At 39.3% G+C, this 20,365-nt stretch overlaps 1 protein-coding gene across 4 annotated transcripts; it reads right to left on the reverse strand.

Moving 5' to 3' along the window:
- Positions 1 to 304: 304 nt before the first annotated feature.
- itm2bb (integral membrane protein 2Bb) lies at positions 305 to 19,343 on the reverse strand. Of its 4 annotated transcripts, none has more exons than XM_084022636.1 (7): positions 19,134 to 19,343; positions 5,165 to 5,332; positions 3,629 to 3,697; positions 3,294 to 3,443; positions 2,603 to 2,713; positions 1,842 to 1,992; positions 305 to 1,163 (listed from the first exon to the last, which is right to left on the reverse strand). In XM_084022636.1, exons 1-7 carry the CDS (start codon positions 19,215 to 19,217, stop codon positions 1,075 to 1,077), a joined length of 822 nt encoding a protein of 273 aa, XP_083878762.1. In that variant the 5' UTR covers positions 19,218 to 19,343; the 3' UTR covers positions 305 to 1,074. The 4 variants fall into 4 exon arrangements, with proteins under 4 accessions (XP_083878762.1, XP_083878765.1, XP_083878764.1 ...); XM_084022639.1 differs by having other exon boundaries at positions 3,629 to 3,694; positions 5,201 to 5,332; positions 19,134 to 19,342; XM_084022638.1 differs by having other exon boundaries at positions 5,201 to 5,332; positions 19,134 to 19,342.
- Positions 19,344 to 20,365: the final 1,022 nt, after the last annotated feature.

Raw genomic sequence — 20,365 nt, forward strand, 5'->3', positions numbered from 1 at the left:
AAAGTAAGACCTAAAGCAATGCATCATGGGCAGTGAAGTCAAAGGAATTGAGCTCTGTGAGCTAAACTACTGGACAAGTCTAAACCTGATGATGCTGCTGGATAAAAAGTCAAAGATCATCAAAGTGATTACAATTCATCCTGAGGGGAACTTGAATGTCTAAACCACATTTCTTAAAAACACATCAATATATTACATTTAAGTCTGGACCAAAGTGGTCTAAAGAGCAGCATAAAATGTTTTATTCAGAGGACACTGGCAGCTTAACGAGGACACAACGACAAAAACACACAAGACTCTTGGGTTTGTTTTCTCTATTTTGTTTATTGTGTTGGTCTGTTCATATCTTTAAAGAGATTATATACACAAATTAGTACAAGAGTTATCCAAAAAAAATTACACATTCAAAAAAGACAGACAACCCTTGAGAAAAAAAAGATTTTAACATAAGTGTGTGTCTAAACTCCCTGCTGTAAATTTATATTCTTGTTTCTATTTCATACAAATGTATTTTTAAAGCTAAAGAAGAGGAGCACATATTCACACTCTTATTTTAAGATACTTTTCCAGTTAAGAAAGAACAGGCGCAGTGTATTAATAGCTTCAGCAGACAAAATACAAAAAACAAAAAAAGGTCTCCCTGGACTGATCTGCTTCAACGACCAGGATGAGTGGTACAAAAATCTCCTCCTCTTGAAATTGTATAGGTTTGGACTGAAGGGAAGGATAACTACATTTAGCCTTGTCTATTGAAATACATGATAATGCTAATAATTGCAGTTATTTTGATTATAATAATTTAGTTTTTTATACTCAGCTGACTTTTAATTATTTTATGAAAAGATTCCAAGAAGATCCCCGTACAGAAAAGTGGAAAAATACATGACTCTTCGCCTTTTAAAAAAAAATCACAATCAGTGAATATTTTTATCAAACAGCTTCACATTTCACTCCTCTGACTCAGTCAAACTACCTGAAGTAAAGGAAAGAAAAAAAGACAGGTGAGAGTAAAAAAAAAAACAGATCTCACTGCACGCCAGTGACTTTAGGAGCAGTTGTGAGGCAATGCAGCCTCTAAGGCTCACAGATCAGAGTTTCCACCACAACATTGCTCCCGAAGTGACGAATCTTGTGGCAGTTCAGAACTTCACGCTTCTGCATACCTGTAAGAAGAACAGAGTTCAAATTAAATTCAACACACAGTTGACCAAAGTGCTGATCACACATAACATGCAGATAAATACAGATGCAGATAGTTTTAGGGTTTCAAAAGGGAGAAGTTTGTAATTTTGGATACGCTTAAAAATCTTACATTTTAATACTGAACTTACTTGAGGAGAAATACATAAAAAGCTAGGTTTTCTGGTATGATTAGGTTAAAAGTATTCCCATTTAATTGACTGTTTGCTCCACTATTGGGGGTGAATGGAAACACATCCAAATTCATATTGCCACCCGTCTTGTCATTGTCTTGTCCATTTATTACGTGGATTAATCCAAATTCTTTCATATTTGTTTACATCGTCAACAGGCTGAAACAGATTTCTGTTTCCTGATTTCATCTAAGTTATCTTTACATTATGGTTTGCTAAACGAGGGTTTATATTACATTATTAATATATCATATTAATAACATTTCCATGATTGACTCCTGTCTCCTACCTTTGTGAAAACCAGGCATTTAAGTGAACTTGGCTGTTTGAACGCTGGTGTGACCTTAAGCGTATTCAGCAGCAGTTTAACCCAGAGTAACTACATGTAGTCAGAGATACACATTATTACGTTTAAATGCAAAAGTCATCTTAATAAACATGAATAATAAAATGACTTCCTGTTCATACCCAGAATCCTGTCTCTGCGCTGCAGCTTGTAGGTGTCTTTGCCATTGCAGAGGTTGTAGATGAAGTAACCGAGCTGGTCGACGTGCTCCAGGCGCTCGGTCACAATCATCTCCTCATGGATCAGGTAAGACTGAGGCAGGTAGGTGCCGGCCTGGGCAGACAGAGGACAAATAATAATTATTAATGCATAGTAAATAATCACCCCTAATACCTGCCAGCTCTAGAGTACACACACTTTGCTTGACACAGATAAAATTGTGATGATGCTGCGCAAGCCATTGAATTTGGGTTTTAGAGCGGAGCTGCTGTCACGCTGTGTTTGAAAGGGCCTTTACATTCTCACTGTAGGACCAGATTCAGCTCCGCCCTCTTCATCACTTGTTTACTGTAAATAGAGTCTTTTCTGATTCATCAAGATGACAAACTAAAGGTCAGTTTTAATGAAACTGCTTGGTGGTTATAACTGACTCCCTTTGGTACCAGCTCTATTTTTTTAATTGTTTTATTAAATTTGTTATTTAGTCATTTTGGCAAATATGCTTGAATTCAATTTTATTTATGCTTGAATACATATGATTTATAGCGTCATATGACAACAGAAGTTATCTCAGGACACTTAACACATTGAGCAGGCCTAGATTACGCTCATGATTTTCAGAGTTTATACATTTTCAAAGTCCCAACATCACCCAGGTGCAATTACCTATCAGGACAGGTTGTAAAATTTTAGTCTTGCACATAAAAGAGAAGGTTTCGGTTACCTTGATGTTGACGAGCAGCTCCAAAAAGTCTCTGGGAGGCATGACGATGGAGGTGTTGAGTGGGATGACATAGCACTTGTTCAGACTCAGATCCAGGTAGGCAGTCAACCTCTGAGACACAAGACAATGTACAAATCAAGAGAGGTAGTACTTACAAAGCAGTATTTTTTCTCTTTCTATTAAAAATAAACCTTTTTTGTGAAAGCCTTTATTAACCTTATTTTAGAGAAATGCTTCTTTTTCTAATTTTTTTTTCTACTTGCCAGTTTATGAAAATTCAACATTTCCTCCACATTTTCTGTCATTTTTTTAATACACTGCAAGTCGACACTTCCAGCAGATTGTTCGCATTAAACGTTTTCCAGCCTGCTTGTACTAATTTAATGTGAAAATCATCAGGAAGTGTTGACTTGTATTGACAGCTGCCATGATTTGAATACCATGCTTGATATGTGACTTTACGGTTGAAGTCTTCACGATAACCTTTATCTGTAATCTTTCATACAGATCCTCCTATCTGTTTTTAATATGATGTTCTATTAACATTACAGTATAATTTACAAGACATGTGGCATCCTTATTTTCAATCAATCAATGGGAATTATAATTAGCCATTTCTTGTTATCAAGTCATTAGTGCTTCAAACAGGAAGCAGCAGAGGATCCGTGATGAAAGGCTGGGGGAGTCTCACCCTCTGGAAGTCATGGACGATGTCAGCTGGGTCTCCTTCACCGAACTCAGGCACGGGGATGTTGATGAGCGCTACCTGCTCCCTCTCCAGCAACCGGATGCTCTCCTCCAGCTGGCGCAGAGGGAAGTGTTTTGGCAGGTCGACCTCCATCTAAAAAATGAAATGTGTTACAAATTGTTGCAGTCCTAATTTTTTTAAACAAGCTGTATTTGTCAAGATTGCTTACACAATATAATATTGAGAAACAAGAAAAAACACAAACTAAATTTACAACTGGAGACTAAAATGTAAAATAAACATGATTTGAATGCGATACTCCTCATTGGAAGTCGTACCTTCTCTTCCTCCCGGATCATGAAGTCTTCCTCACGATAGTTAACTCCACACACAAACACCTGGCCCTCCTGCAGGGATGAGAGGAGGACACAAAAACAGGCAATATGAGAAAAAAGTCATTTGCACATTGTCACGTTGTCATTCTTGTACTGGGAAGAATTTCTATTCCTTCTGCTCCATGAACTCATCTGTATTTTAATCATATTGATTTCTCTTTCAATGTTTTCAGTATATTGTTCATATGTGAACCCTGGCTGCAAAACTATTTTCCCCTGATGATAAAGATAAATTAACCTACGAGACAGAAAAAGAGACCACCATTGAGATATGTCTCCATTTTGAGCTTGTATCGCTACAGTAGATGCATGTCAATGTGTTGAAGGAAGGCTTTAAACTGCTTGTGGTACTACATGTGACATTTATTATGCCTTTTAAAAACTGGTGAGCTCTCTACAGCGGACTTTCTGATTCAAGGCAGTTTCTGTGCTAATATTGGGCAATATGCGAAGAATTTCTTAAATCAAAGTTGCAAAAATACTTTACATGGTAAAATATTTCAACACTACAATTAGATTAAATCAGTACAGAAAGTACAATAAGAAAAGTACAGATACATATTAGAACTGGGAAGTCAGGGTTTCTGCAGTGCTCACTAAATCATGCTAAAATTATTTTATTCCATTTATGCTGGGATGGCAAATATGTCTGGCTGTATGTAAGCCATTGTGGTCATAGTTAAAAAAATTTTTTTTTTTTTTTTTCATCTGTGTGATGTGTTATGTGTCTTCATTTTCCAGCTTTTTAACTCACTGGACAATCACTTCTAGTTAGTTTTATCCATTAAGGCACTGCTGCAGTGATCACAATGTTTATGTTTCTTCATTAGTCTTTTTTCCATTTTTTTTAAAACATTGTCTTTACTTTCAACGATCTCTACCAGCATTGAAAACGTGTCAGAGTTGCTGACCAATCAGAGTTCATGTGGTCTCACTCTGGTCTTCTCCCTCTATGCGAATGGAGTCCTCGGGTCTGTCCCTTATGTGTCTCTTCTTTCCAGTTCTTTAATGTAGAGAGGAGGTTGTAGCTCCTGGAAGTTTCTTGATGTTCTTGATTACCAGTCTGTTTCTCTTTCTGAGGTTTCTTTTTTAATTCTCTTGTTAAAACAGTTATTTTGGAGATTTCAGAATACATGTAGATGTGTTTATAATAAAGAGTCTCACAGTGGTGCTTTCTGTTTATCATTCATACTGGTGTTCTTTAAAACCTGCCCAGGTAGGTCAAGTTTTTCAAGTTCACATTCTCTCCTGCAATATGTGATTAACATTCATCGTACACATGATTTGCTTGTTCCGGACCTTTTGATGTTATGTCTATAGAGGACATCAAAGTGACTCCTCCTGGGCCACTTACGCCAACCCTTACAGACTTGGCACGACATAAAGCTTATATTAAAGCTGCTGAAGTCCTGCCTCGAGTCTAATCTCTCTTTAAACTCCTTTACTGATGCTTTGATATTCGACTATTCTTCAATTTACCTCATTTTGCCACTCTTGTTGGAGTTGGTATCTCACCTCCAGGATGTAGTAGCGGTACAGGTAGGCTCCTCCAACCACCACTCCTGACAGCATGAGGGCGAGACCCAGGCACATGCACCAGCACCAGGCACGAGACTGGTGACGCACCTGCAGAGCTGCCTCTGCATCCTGCGGGAGAAAAGAAAAACACGGGTGATTAGACCTCTTGAAGTTTGAATGTTTCCATCACATTTATTTATTTAGAGATCACAGAGGATGCATTTCAACCGCATGATTATTTGATGACAAATTGTAGAAAGAATGGAAACTGAAATAACTAGCAAGTGATTCATGATAATAGTCAGAAGCAAAATACTTTGAATGAAAGGGTGAATATACAGAAAATTCAACCTTTTATTCAAAGTATTTTGCTGAGTTCCACTCATTCCTCTGCTAGTTTTTCTTCTGTATTTCATTCAGAAAACAAACACACACAGACAAATGCACCATTAAGACCCCGTCTCAAGTAAATTATTTCAGATCCACTCACAAGATATTTTAATGCAAATTGCATGTCAGTTGCAAACCACATGTTGTTGACAGCTCTGAACTGCACCCCACATCTACAACGTGTTATTTAATTCCATTATTGAGCGCCTCAATGATTGGACAGTGCATCTCCAGTTGTGACGGCATGCCGTCTGTCCTAAAAAGTCCCAGAAATAAAGCCAATAAACCAATAGCACAACATGAAGACCCTTTGGTCCCTTGGCTACACTAGTGCCATCAGCTGTTCTGTTACATCTTGCATAACTGAAGGTACTCCATCACTTCCTCTATTGCATCTGTAAATCATTTATCATCATATTTCAATCTGTGTCATGGAAAACACTGAAAGAACATATCACTGTGCTATGTGTGTGCACCAGAGCAAGGATTGTGGGTAAATGGTCAAACTGAAGCTGTGCTTATCATCGTCATCAGACATCAAACATCAGCCGGTGGACTTTGGCCAAGGCAGATGACGAACCAGCTTCTTTCTGAACAAGTCCTGACTCGTCTCCTGCTGCTACAAACAGAAATCTTTCTCAGACTGGGAGTCTGAAGAGCAAGGAATCATGGTGGTTAGGAAACCGAACCCGACTCTGGAATTGAACCCTCAAATTTGAAATAAAGGTTAAAATAACTCATATGATAAAGGGTAGCGAAGTATTTTATTATTTACAGAAGACTTCTATCCTCAGTGGATATTCTGGTATGGTCATCACAAGTTTAACATTAAAATCACAATGTTCCTTTTGGTCAGTAAAGCAACGGCATCTTAGTGGCAAAACGCAGCTTTATTAGCTTGATAAATGTGGGGCATGAGTCCACAACTCAAAAACATTGGCTTTTATGACGTTCACTTTACAGACCGCAAAACATAAAACTCCCTAAATGTTGTGCAACGATGTTTTCCCGTCTGGCAGGTTATAAGGCGAACAGGAACAAACAAAGAATAGAGGAACCAAAGAACAGATGTTTGAGGAGAGCATTAGAAGAGCAAAGTGCAGAGCAGCTAACATGTGCGGTGTTGGATGAAGTGTGTTCGACGGGCTGACTGGCTGACAGACACACTGAATGAGAACATTGCCTAAGGCTGTAAAGCTCGGGTCATCTCTGCTGAGTGGACGTTTGTTCAAATCACTTGCACCCCCTTTTGACATCGAGGGAGAGAAAAATTAGGAAGTGAAAGCAAGTAACAAAGAAAGGAGAAGAGGATGTTTCCATTTACTGACATCTTACGCAGATAGATGAGAATATCAAACCGTTTCAATTACAGACTTTCTGTTCTCATGTTGAAATGTGAGCCTTCAGGCAGCTGGTATATCTCCGACAGCAAACAACTTTTATCTCTCGCTTTCTTTCCTTCTTTCCTTCCTTCCTTCCTTTGTTGTGCAGCAGTTGCAGTACAAAGTACAAAAGAGTGCAAATATTAGAAATAATGTAGTTGAACAGTAAGTTATGTGTACATGCTTGATTAAATGTGTCCAATGATTATATCCATATTTCACATTCCTTCCCACAAATCAAAAAGTTATGTTTGCAATCCACGGCAAAGGTAAGGTAAGGTAACTATTTATACCCGAGGGTAGATTTGAGAGTGACAAAAAGAGTGAAAGTGAAAGACAGACAGACAGAGAGAGAGAGAGAGAGAGAGAGAGAGTGAGAGAGAGAATTAACAGAACCGAAAGTAAAAGGTAAGCAAACTGAATTAAAAGAAAACAAATGTTTCAATATGAGTGCCAACTAAAATGTACACAAAATGAAACGAGGCAGAATTTGTGACAAACAATCCAGTAAGGGATCAAAGAATAATGTAAACCAGTCCCAAACAGAAACAGTGGGAGCAGCAGGATGTTTCTGGGAGTTGTGGTGAAAGTGAGGAGCAACACATAACCTTTTTCCTGTACAGTTCACACACTCTGCCTGCCTCAAAAAACAATGGTGACGAAGCAACATGAGATGATTGAGTGAATAGTATAACTGCATATATTCTTCACTGACCTACTTTACATTATGAACCTTTTTTTGCACATTCCTGCAGAAAACTGTACAACTCTTTACTTTGAAAACAGATTTATTGTTGCTTACCTACTTTGATTTTGTCATATCTTACTATGTTTATAATATAACCTACTACAATAACTGGAGATAAATATAAATGGTGGCATTACCGACATAAAAAGACAAAGAAATACTTACATAATCGAGTCCCCTCTAGTTTTAGACCTTGATTGGGGAACAACCAACAAACTCTGAGCAGATTTCAGAGCCCTGCTGGTAAATGACCTGCAGAACTACAGTAGATCTTGCTTGGAGCCACTTGGGTTTAAAGCCATTACTCTGCGTGCAAACTCACAGCCTCCTCATTGAATGCAATACGTGCAGTATTCACCAAGCAGCTGGTGCAATAAAAGACAAAATAATTGTGGTGAGTTGACAACCCGGTCTATTCCCCCATTGTTGAATTTCAAATCACCCATTCGCCCTGGATTCTGATGCAGTGATCTTCCAGTTCAACAAGTCTCCTAAAGCTACACCAACAACAAGACCCAACAGGCCTTCAGACCAACGTTTCATAACTTCAAGACACACAAACACACTCACTCTCTCTCTCTCTCACACACACACACACACAGCAGGAACAATATGTACAGTCAGACATTGTACACGCTCAGGGAGTGTGAAGACAAATTTTCAAGGTTATTTGATCAATGCAGATGATGAAGCTGTAGCTAAAGACTACTTCCAAACTATTATTTAGGTTTCTTTCCATCTACCAGTCCATTAATCAACATATTTACATACTTAATGTGTTGAACAGAAAAATAATCTTTGTAACATTACTATTCACAACTATGTAAATTAAGCAACACAGGGCTCCAGAGTGCGACCATTTTGGTCGCATATGCGACCAAAATTTTTATGAGTGCGACTGAAAAAAATTGTAGGTCGCACTGGTGCACCTAACGCTGCTCGGGTGAAAAAAAAATCATAAGCGCAGCATCTCTTTATGTTCTCCTGACGGTATCGTGGTCTAAACCAATAAGAGACAGAGCTCGGGCGGGTCCTTGCCTCTGATTGGCTGTGGTCCTTTTCACTGCTGTAAATTGTGTCAGTTCGAAAATGCGAGCGAGCAGCGCAGGTACTCTGAGCGCTTCGACGCTGAGCGTTTCGATTTTCTTTGAAAATGAAGAGAGGCAGAAAGCCTCGCCCCGAGACAATTAATTAATCAATTAAAAAGCCCAAAAATATGCCTTCAGACAGGACTGGTTGAAGCAATTTCCCTGGCTGATGTACGATGAAGAAAGGGACTCAATGCACTGCATTTATTGTCGGGAGTGCGGTCAGAATTTGGCCGGTAATAGTGCGTTTGTGGAGGAGTCAACAACATTTCGCATCGAGACATTGAAAAAGCGCAATATGTCCAAAAAGCATACTACATGCCGTGATAAGTGTGTTAATAAAGTGGCCCCTCATCCAGCTGCATTTCAGCGTCAGGCTGTATTGATCAGGTCCGCTGAGGAATCTGAAATGATTATAAAATTCAACGTTGCATACAATATTGCAAAGGAGGAGTTGCCGTTCACTAAACTTAAGTACGAAATTATTCTGATGAAAAAAATGCCGACACACTAAAGAACAAGACGGCTGCGGAGGTTGGAAACGCCACGTACACGTCATTCATGATTGACGGCGACACAGACGTCTCTACGAAGGAGTGCGTTATTGTCTACTGCTGCATTTTGCATAAAGGGAGGCCGGTCAACATGTTAATTGGACATGTCGGGTGGAGCATGGACACGCACAGTGTTTGAAGGCCCACATTACAGCATGAGAGATCATGAATAGGAAATTGTATAGTAGCCTATTCCTAATATTATTATTAAAAATGAATAGCCTAAGTAAAAATATAATTAGGCTAGGCTAAGATCACATAAACAGTTTTCCATTTGCAATCTATAGGCTAGTGACCTGTATGATCTTTTTATTGTGCCACAAAGCAAGCATTTACTGCGCTTGGGCATCAGTGTGCAGATTGGCTGGAGAAAACGGTTCCTCTGGGTGCTGATGGTGCTGCAGTTAACCTAGGCCATAAAGGGGTGTCATTATGTAAAAGGAGAGCGATAAAAAGGTGACTTTTTGGCGTTAAAGGCGACGCGATGAAAAATGTGGGTGCACGTAAATTTTGTGCTGGTGCACCTAAAAAAAAAAGTTAGGCGCACCAGTGCAACCAATGCAAAAAGTTAGTCTGGAGCCCTGCAACAAATCTGAGTTCTGGTTGCCACTCAAGTGCCACAATTCAAATGATTAATGAGCCCAATGTCACTTTTTCCATATTCCTCTGCTTTTATCTTAGTAGAAAGTACTATTTGTCCAGGTATTTTATGTTTCACAATTGATTCTTACAAGTTCAGCCTTGTTGTAGCTCAATAAACACAAAATGGCTGATTAACTTCCTCTGTTGCTCTCAGACTGTCTGTCTGACTGTTTTGAATGTAACTACTTTGAATGTCTTTGTGTGTGTGTGTGTGTGTGTGTGTGTGTGTGTGTGTGTGTGTGTGTGTGTGTGGCAGAAATGCCCAGTGTGGGTGTGTTGTGTTGAGGATGGAGGCTGCATTCACATCACAGAGTCAAGCTACAACAGGGATCAATGACTGTCATTGTGTGTGTGTGTGTGTGTGTGTGTGTGTGTGTGTGTGTGTGTGTGTGTGTGTGTGTGTGTGTGTGTGTGTGTGAGTGATAAACTCATCAAAACTCATTTTAGGGTTGTTAATACTGTAGGAGGCATGTGACTCCTGGACCCACCCAGCCCTCAGGTGACACTTGAGTCGGTAGCACTTTGGTGGGGGCGAGTGGGTCCTGACCAATCAAATTAACTGTGTGTGTGAATGGGTGTTGGATGGGACAGCTTAGATATGTATTTGATGTACATATTTTTGTATTTCTTTGTCATATTAATTAACTTAAACCATCCCCCTCCCATTTTGAGTTCTGCTTTCGCCCACACTATGACATTATTCTTTTGTTGTCATATTGACATCATTTTACAATGCAAGTCTTCACTTGAACAAATTCGTTTATTCGCCCACGTCTTGATGGAATAATGCCATTTTAAATGTTTTGTGTGATCTCCCCGATCCTATGCTCAGTCTTCCAGTAAATGTCTTAAGTGGATAAGCCTGCAGTGTCCTGAGCATCGTCACACCTGAGAGCAGCTTGTGTTTCCATCTCTGTGGAGACAGGTGAGTATCAGTGTCCAGGACACAGGTTTGGTTTCACTGAAACTCCATCCTCTGCTCTGAGCTGCACACGGCCTCGCTGCAGGCACTAAGGAACCCGACACGCACCCGACTCTGTGTCCAACCCTTGACCAGGAAAAGCCGAGGGAAACATTGCTTCTTCACAATGTAGATAACATCAATCTCAAACTCTTCAGCCTTGTCGTCAGCCCCCAAAGCTTGACTGATAGACCATTAACTGGTATATCAGTGTGGCATTTTCTTGTACTTGCTTCAAATCCGGTTCTCTGCATCATATCAGGTCTACACCACTGGGTGAAGGGTGCCTTGGTTGCTGAGCTGTTGGGTAGGGGGAGGGTGGAGGATGGTGGGTGGAGGTCGTACATCTGCCCGGTTGGTTAATCTTCTCTCTACTTGACTTTTAGTGGTCGGCGCCCCTGTAGGAGGCTGCTAAGTCTCTCCGGCTGAGTCTCTATCTGACTGATTAAACCATAATCCTTTTCAAGTAGTCCGCATGCCTAAGACGACAATCAGAGGACACACAGGCGGAGAGCATCAGCAAGTCGCCAAGGAAGAGGTTTGGGCTGTAATCCGGTAATGTAGCTACGCATGTACATTACCACAAAAGCTTGATTGGGCCCAGTCAAACGGCTGAGAGGACTACTCTATATTTTTGAATGGAATTTCATTTGTTGTAGAAAGTCCTCTCTACTAATAAATGTTATTTTGAATGGGTTGTTTTGTACATGGACAACAAAACGCTACACAATGGTTCAACATGACAGTTGAAATTATAGGAAGAGACAAATAAAGCTCTGAACGGTTGAATAAGGAAATCCCCAGTCATTGGTTAAAGAAACTGCAAGCTTAGCATCAAATGTGTTGAATTGAATCAGGGAATATAAACTGCTTCCTTAAATATTCAGCTCCTTCTTCCACTGTCACTGGTTCAAAAATGATTTAGGGTAACTTGTGCTTGTCTGGACTGGCATCAACTAAATGGAATCATCATTAAATATCTGAATAATACTGTTTTCATCTCTCTTAAAATAGCCATTAAGGGAGGCAAGAAGAAAAACATTAACGTCACCGCTGATTTCAAAATGTTTAATAGTAGTGTAGGTACCTGAAAAGTTAACACTAAAGCTGTGTTGTTAACGTCAAAAGACCGTTCTTCCTCAAGTCAAAGAGGGGGGAAAAAAACCTAATTTAAACCTATGGGTTGTATTTTTTTGTGTACAGCAGCAGACAGAAGCTATGTGATTCACACGCAGGAAGTTTCCCAGAGCCAGAGTTGGAAATAAATGACAAATGCTAACCGCTGCAAGAACAAGTCACAACCAGTCTGCACAAACACTGATATTAAGTAGGAGACTAGGAGACACATTGGACTCTGTTAGGGCTGCAGTATATAGATTATAGATTACATAACATATGTATATATATATATATATATATATATATATATATATATCTTTAAAATGTAAATCACGCATGGAATTGTACATCAAAAATCGATAATCGGTTTAGAATCGATAATCGGTTTAAAATCGAATCGTATGAATCAATACGAATCGGAATCAAATCAATCGTGAGGTGCCAGGAGATTCCCACCCCTAATTATTAGAATTCCTAATAAATAAAACAATGACACTCAAGACTGACCCCAAAATATGTGAATTCATTGTTGCTTCAGGGCCTGAAAAAGCTTCACTCTCACCACATGTCTGTATGAGATCTGCACACAATGAGCCAAATAAAGGCACTGATACACTGTGGATTCATCCTGCCATCACAAATCAGGAACAAACAGGAGGGGTGGGAGTTACCTGCTGACAAATGTTCAATCTGATCCGCCAATAAGAAGTGTCTTTGCGAACAAAGACAACACAAGGTAAACAACCAAAGAAATTACATCAACTACAGCCAGTTTACAATCCCACCAATAATAAGCTCAGTGAATGACTGAGTGATGTGAGCAATATTAATGTCAACATACAAGCGTTCACTTATCAACATAAATCAACCAACCATCAATGATATGGGATACTTGCATGCAAACATCAATTTAATTATTGTGATACACAATTACTCAAATCTGATTATTTTCATTTGTCACGTATTTAATGAACACAAGAATATACAAAAACATGTGGATATAAACTATTTATTAACTGAATTACTAGAAATAGTCCATAATGGTGTGATACATACCGTTATTGAGATATGAAATGACATATTACAGATGAAGATTTTATCTATATTCCCAGCCATACTGCTGAAAAATAAACAACGGACAATAATCTTCTACCTAGGGCTGCAACCCACTATTATTCTTGATTTGATGGTTGATTATCAATGTCAATGAAACATAAGAAAACAGCAATTACTTGTTTTGTCAGAAACCCTATGTATTAGTAAGTGTAAAGTAAGTAGTAAGTAGTAAGTAACCTTATAAGAAAATTGTTGCTATTGTCATTCACCATTTAATATTTCAAAAACACTCATGACTTTAATGCTCAAAAGTCACCTAAATAAATTCAACAGTAATTTAAGATGACTTTTATGTGCTTGCCACCGGTGATCTGGTGCCAGTTGTGTCCACCATGCTACCGACCCGCACATATAAAAATAATTCACTCTAACACATTATCAGCACAGTAACACTGAGGTCAGCAGCAGCCAGCACGTCTTAATAAAGCTTCCTTCCTGCGTTCCCTGCAGACGGTCTCCGACTATATCCGACTCCAGTATTCCTGCTCCTACAAAACCACATTTATAGTCCTGCCGTCTCAACACTTTTACACCATCAGCAACTTGCAACCATTTCACTGCTCCAACAGTATGCTGTCGACTCATCTGGCTTTATGACAAAAATGTATCAACTCAATTTGTGACAATCAGTAATCCGGTGTTCTGAGAGCATGTTTGTTTTAATGAAATAAAATAATAGTCAAACACTGTAAAGGAGTTTGTTTGAAATATTTTTGACTATACTTTATTATTTTCCTTATTGATTAATCTGCTGTATTGTTTAAATTTATCAATTTCTCTGTAGATTATTTTGCTTGAAAGTGAATCAAATTTGATAAATCGAAAGTTGATTATTTTACAAAATAATTGAATTAATTCAGCTGTCGTAGCACCTCTGTTTTCATTTTAGTCTCTTGCTGTATTTAGCTGATGCTCCTAATGTATAGTGTTATAGTTATAATTCACTTCTCTTATATATGTATATAGTGTGTATAGTGTATATATATTTACACTGTGCACATGCTTTGTCATTCTCTTTGCTGCTGCAACAACTTCATTACGTTTGTTTCGTTGAAATCAGTTAATATCTGATCAAAGAATAACACCAACAATCTGACGAAGCATTTAACAGACAAATTCAGTAAGAACCCAATAGGTGCCAACGATTACATCCAGACACACCTGCAGTTCGTGTGCGAACAGAGCTCGGATAAAACCGGCCATTAAACGAGCACCGCTCACACCTTCTTGTCATGTACCAACACAGTCTGAACGTTAACCTGGACTCCTGCGCTGCTGATCATGGCTCGCCACGTCTCGGCTCAGCCGTTGATGTGATCTCTGTGTCACAGAGTTGACAGCAGCATGTGACGTGTTAATGTGGTGGAAGATAAGCTCAAGAGTTCCTTATTCAGCTGAGCTGTCTGGAGGTTTATTTTCAGTGTTTTCTCTATAGGAGTTTTTCAGAGAAAACCAGGCCTGGTGGCTTCAGTCAGCACAGAGACTGTAATAAAGGTCACTTTTTTTTGTACTGCTGAAAAGATTAGCTGACAAATAAACTTCACTTACTAGTGTATTAAGCCAAGAGAAGATTGATCAATGGCAAATGCAACAATCAATAATTTAATTAATCTAATAAATTAAAATGATGTGAAAATTGGCTGTTTTTTTCCTTCAGGCCCTATCACGGTAATTCAAAGAGAGACTTTGTTGTGATTATTTTGACAAGAATTCTGTGACTTTTTAATGCTTTCAGATGAAGAATTTAAAAGGCAAGACAAAAACAAAAGCTGGCTAGCCATGTCTGTTTCTAATCGAGTAGAGCTTGTTAGTGGCTGGATCTATAAACGAGCGAAGAATAGACAGAGGAGATTAATTGTTCATTTGCACTTAGTCAAACTGTGTTTAGTAAAGCAGATAAGATGCTGATTAACTCTAATGATGCTCTGGATTAATTAAGAGTGGACCCAAACAGACCTGCTGTTATACATGTAAAGTTAAAAACGTTGCTTTTTAATGCCTGTTCTTACCTACAATTTTAAAAAGGTACTTTACTGAAGTATTTCTATTTTCTGCCAATTTATACTTATAATTTTGATTCCACTACATTCATTTGATGACTTACGTTACTTTACACTTTGGATTATATTTACAATATTATACACATTATTTCACTATTAGATCAACAAGACAATATTGATCAAGTGAAGTGGAATTTCACAAGCTGAAATATAGCTATATACACACACAGAGACACACACACACACACACACACACACACACAAGTATAAATGGCTAAAAAAATGAAGGACACTTACTCATCACAGTATAACACCAAGTCAGTCAAACTTCAGGGATATCAATCTGTCCATTTAGGAAGCACAAGTGATTGAGAATCAGTTTCGCCTGCTTTGGTGCAATTGAAAGTGACAACAGATCCAACAAGGGAACGGTTTTGATGTGGTGGTCACATACAGTTGCTCCATACGTGAGGTCACAAGAAGGTTTGCTGTATCACCCAGCACAGTCTCTGGAGCCTGGAGATAACAGGAGACCATCTGGACAGGAGGAGCACTCCCAGAGCCCTACAAAACCACCTCCAGCAGGCTACTGGTGTGCATGTTTCTGACCAAACTGGCAGAAACAGACTCCATGAGGATGGCACGAGGGCCTGACGTCCTCTAGTGGGACCTGGTTTCACAGCCCACCATTGGTGCCCCTTTCTCTTCACAGATGAAAGCAGGTTCACACTGAGCACATGTGATTGGTGTGAAAGACTCTGGAGACGCCGTGGTGAACATTATGCTGCCTGTAACATCATCCAGCATGACTGGTTTGGCTGACAGACCTCCATGTCATAGCCAACAGTACACTGACTGCTGTCTGAAATCCTCAGAGCGATTATTAGACCTTACGCAGGTGCAGTGTGTTCCTGGGTTCCTCCTGGTGCAGGACAATGCCAGCCTTATGTGGCCAGAGTGCGTAGGCAGTTCCTGATCATGGTGTGGGAGGAGATCCCCCCAGAGGATCCCCTCACCATTGGCCGACTCATCAGGAGCAGCCCAGACATTGGCCCCTTTTACACAGACGGTTCCACCGTAATGGCGGGAAGGTTAGTCAAACAATGCCGCGAACCGTTTAGATAGAACTTTGTTCGCGGCGTAACGCTGCAGTGGTGTCTGTCCGATAGCACCCTGGCATTGCAGAACGACTGAGACGTCCCACTGTGCAGTCGCCGTCTCGTCTATGGACCTGTCGGCTGTGTAACTTATTCAATGAGCGTCGGAAATCTGATTAGCTCGCTGCATCAAAACAACTAAGAAAGGTGAAGTTTTGCTCATCTCACATATTTACGTGACTCTTCAACCGCAAGCGAAGTTGCTGAGCATCATAAACATGTCAATGTGTATAACGGCCCCCTCGTACAAGCAACCGGTGTTTTATCTGCTTCAGATATACGCTTTGAGCTTATTAAATCCACAGGCGGCGTGTCGCCCTGGTAACGCGTCTTTTCCAACTCGGGTGTTTGGAGCGTTTGGACTCGTCTCGCCTCTGATGCGGCTTTGTGACTACCTCTGTTGCCGTCTCAGAGGCGTAATATTCTGTTACGCCTTTCCGCCTCGGCGAGCGTTTAGGCTGACAACGGAGCAGAATAACGGCTAAATACTCCCGCGACGAAAAGGCTGTCTAAAAAGGCTGTTGTCAGGAGTGCATACAGGCACACGGGCCAAACACACTACTGAGGTACATAACGAGTTGCTGTGATGAAATTCACGTAACTTTGAAATGCAGGACTTTTACTTGTAACAGAGTATTTAAACACTGTTTATGACTATTGAGTAAAGGATCACAGCATTTCTTCCACCACAACTTAAGTGCTGTCTTCCCATGACAGAAGTGAACTGGGACTTTATGTTCAACAGGAAGAAACCTGCATCCCTGTTTGAACACACCCAACGTGGTGTACTCAGGAAAAAGTTAAACTAAGCATGCTTAGCCTAAATGTTTAGCTTAGTCTATTTTCTGTATAGCTATAAATGTCTCAGCGACAGGCTAAAGCTGATTGCTTTAACTGTGTTTAACCCATTAATGACACTAACTGTCTACAGAGGAATAAATATAACGCAATGCCCGATTGATGAAGTTCATTCACGTTGTCGAGTCGGGACATACGGTAGAAATAATATTTAATATCATTGTCTTTCAAAGAGCAGGAAACAAGTTTTGGAATCTGTATCACAAATTTGTGTGTGCTTGTTTCTATCTTCACTCTGCACATAAAGGAATTATTTACTCAGTTTTTAAATTAAAACTCTGGGGAAAGTCTGGGGATTTCTTACAAGCATGAGAAACAGGAGCATGACAAAAAATGGAGGGTGAGAGAATAGGGCCAAGCTAAACAGAAATGGAAACTAAAAATGATCTGAGCTTAATGCTTTTTGAAACCTTTCCAGACTTGTTAAGACCTTAAAAGCAACCCCCCCCCCCCCCCCTCCACTCAGAAGAGCTACAATTATCTTAACGCTGCATATGGAGCAACACCACCCAAGGAAAGGAAATTCCCTCCAACCAAACAAATACGTACAGAATATGCTGCGTTTGCACCCACTTCAACCCTTCAGACGGAAAACAATAAGCTCCGATTATCAAGACAAGAGTGAGTCACATTGAAACCAACTCAGAATTTTAATGCAAAGTCTGCAGCCACAATAACCACACAGGAAGACGACATAGGACTGCATCACATACACTTTTACCACGTGTGACAACACCAGCCACTGTACATAAGATTAACTCCATAGAGTCATATTTACTATGCAGATAAATTACCTTTCAACGACCCCTAAAGCCTTAAACAGAAAAAGCTTATTTCACAACAGGGTGGAGACTGAAGAAGTCGCAGGAGATGTTTTAACTCGACTTTAAACCCGGAGAGATTACATGCCTCGGCAGTCAGCAGTTTAAAACTTTCAGTCAGCTTTATGATTCATCCACTTAGTCTGCAGAACTTTAGTGTGCTCAAACCTACTTTTCTATTTCAAAATCATCACACTAAAGGTTGAGACTCGCAACTGCTGTTATGCTTGTTTTACAAATTGTCACATTTTGTTTTTTGCAATCACAATTTAAATCATTGTGTGTGTTTTCCTGTTCCTCCAAGCCATTCAATACCGTCATTTTTTTTAACAATTTCATAATTTCTCTCTAGCTTCTGCTTTAAGGCAACTTGTGGCAAGAAGCTTCATCCTTGTCTGTAACACACAGAGGCTTAAATACTCAGAAGCTTGATAGCTTTTTGGTCGAATTTAAAGAACAAACTCCCCTTTTTCAATACACAGGAAAAATATTCATGGGTTTCGCATGATGGATATTTCATTGTCTTCTTCCCATTTTGTAAGAGTAACTCACTTTTCATAAGGAGCGACAAGATACAAGGTTTGAAACTGGGTTTCTTTGTAATGGAGATCACAGAAGATACAGCAACTAGATGACAACATTCAACAAAAAAGTACGGAGAGACAACCGACTTGTTCTCTGAAGTGTTGTAAAGGCAATTGACTCCAATGCCTCCAATAATTACGTTCCTATCATGCCTTTAACGGTTTGAATCACACGCTAGCAACGCATTTTACTCATATTACCACAAAACAATATATATAAAAATATAAAATATAAACCTTAAATGCTAATGTTGATCAAAGACTAAAAAGAGGAAATACCACACGAGGAAATAGTCAAACACGAACTTAATTACGTAACGTTTCCATTATATACTTTAACAAATATAAAACACTGCAGTTGCCTTTGTTTTGAGTGTTACATAAAAAGTGAAAGTGTATGGAAGATTTAGCTAAAAAAAAAACCCACTGTGTGTTGATATATTTACTGCGTCTTCTTCCCCGAGCTGGAAGCTAACTTAACGTTAGCTCAGTTAGCCATTTTTTACTCACTTTGTCCTCCTCGGGAATAAGAGTTTCGGCGTCCTTTTTCACGTCTTTCTGGGCCAAAGCGGAGCTAAAAGACACTTTGACCATCCTGGAAGTAGCGCTGACAAACCCCGACGAGAAAATACGATGAAAAATGGAACGACAAAACAAAACAGAGACAATTCGCTCTCAAGTAAAGTAATCCCACTTCTCCCCGATTGAGTCCGTCTGATCTGTTGTGATAACGGCGGGGTCAAGTTTGGCACAGGCCTACAACACAACTTCCGGTTTGGTTTCAATATAAAAGCATAAGGCTGAAACCTGGCAACGTTTTCTCTACAAAACGCAATTATTATTTAGTAGCTGCAACATAAAAGTCATTAACACATGAATGTATTAATAATTATAATATAATCATATAATACATATTATGAATGGGCCATTCTGCACAATGAGCACTTTTATTTTTTGTACTTTAAATATATTTTGATACACATACTTTTAAATGCAGAACTCTAAATTAAATATTTCTTCCATCAAGAACAGTTATCAATTTACAATTTTGTGGTACTTAAACTTTACTATTTTCATGTTATACTACAGTGTCCAGTTGGGGCCCCTTGTTACATTTCAAATATATTTGTGTTGTTAGCTGATGACAATTTATTGACATTTCCCCTCTAAACTTATATAATATAGTAGAAATAACTATTAAGGTTTGTACCAAATTTGAGCCATTAATCATCTCATGAACCCTTTACTTAGTGACTCGTTGCAAAAAGCCCCAAAAAGAATTTTGGACATAAGACCTATTTTCCAACTCAGCCGGTGTGTTCGAGACGTCCGGAGACGTTTTCAAGAAATTTCATTCAGTTCTTCTAGTTGCCGAGTTCGCTTGTGCTATGGCTAGCGCAAGTCAATCGTTCTTGTTAGCATGGCATTAAAAACACTCATACCAACTCCACAGTGCACCCGAGGCAAATCAATTGTAACGGCAGACTGTCGATGTACATATCTGTGTTGATAGAATGTTTGAAATAAAACCAACCTTGCATTTTTAAGGATTTATGTTTCAGCAGCAGCAGCTGCATTTCCAGATGTCTCGAACACACCGGCTGAGTTGGAAAATAGCTCTCATGTCCAAAATTCCGAACTATCCCTTTAAGTAAAATGGACTGATAATACAAATTGACAAACCTTGAGTTTTACTATTGGTATTTTAAATTCATTTCAATTAGAATGTGAAATACATATGT

This window comes from Eutrigla gurnardus (assembly GCF_963514095.1).
Source record: "Eutrigla gurnardus genome assembly, chromosome: 12".
NCBI lineage: Eukaryota > Metazoa > Chordata > Actinopteri > Perciformes > Triglidae > Eutrigla > Eutrigla gurnardus.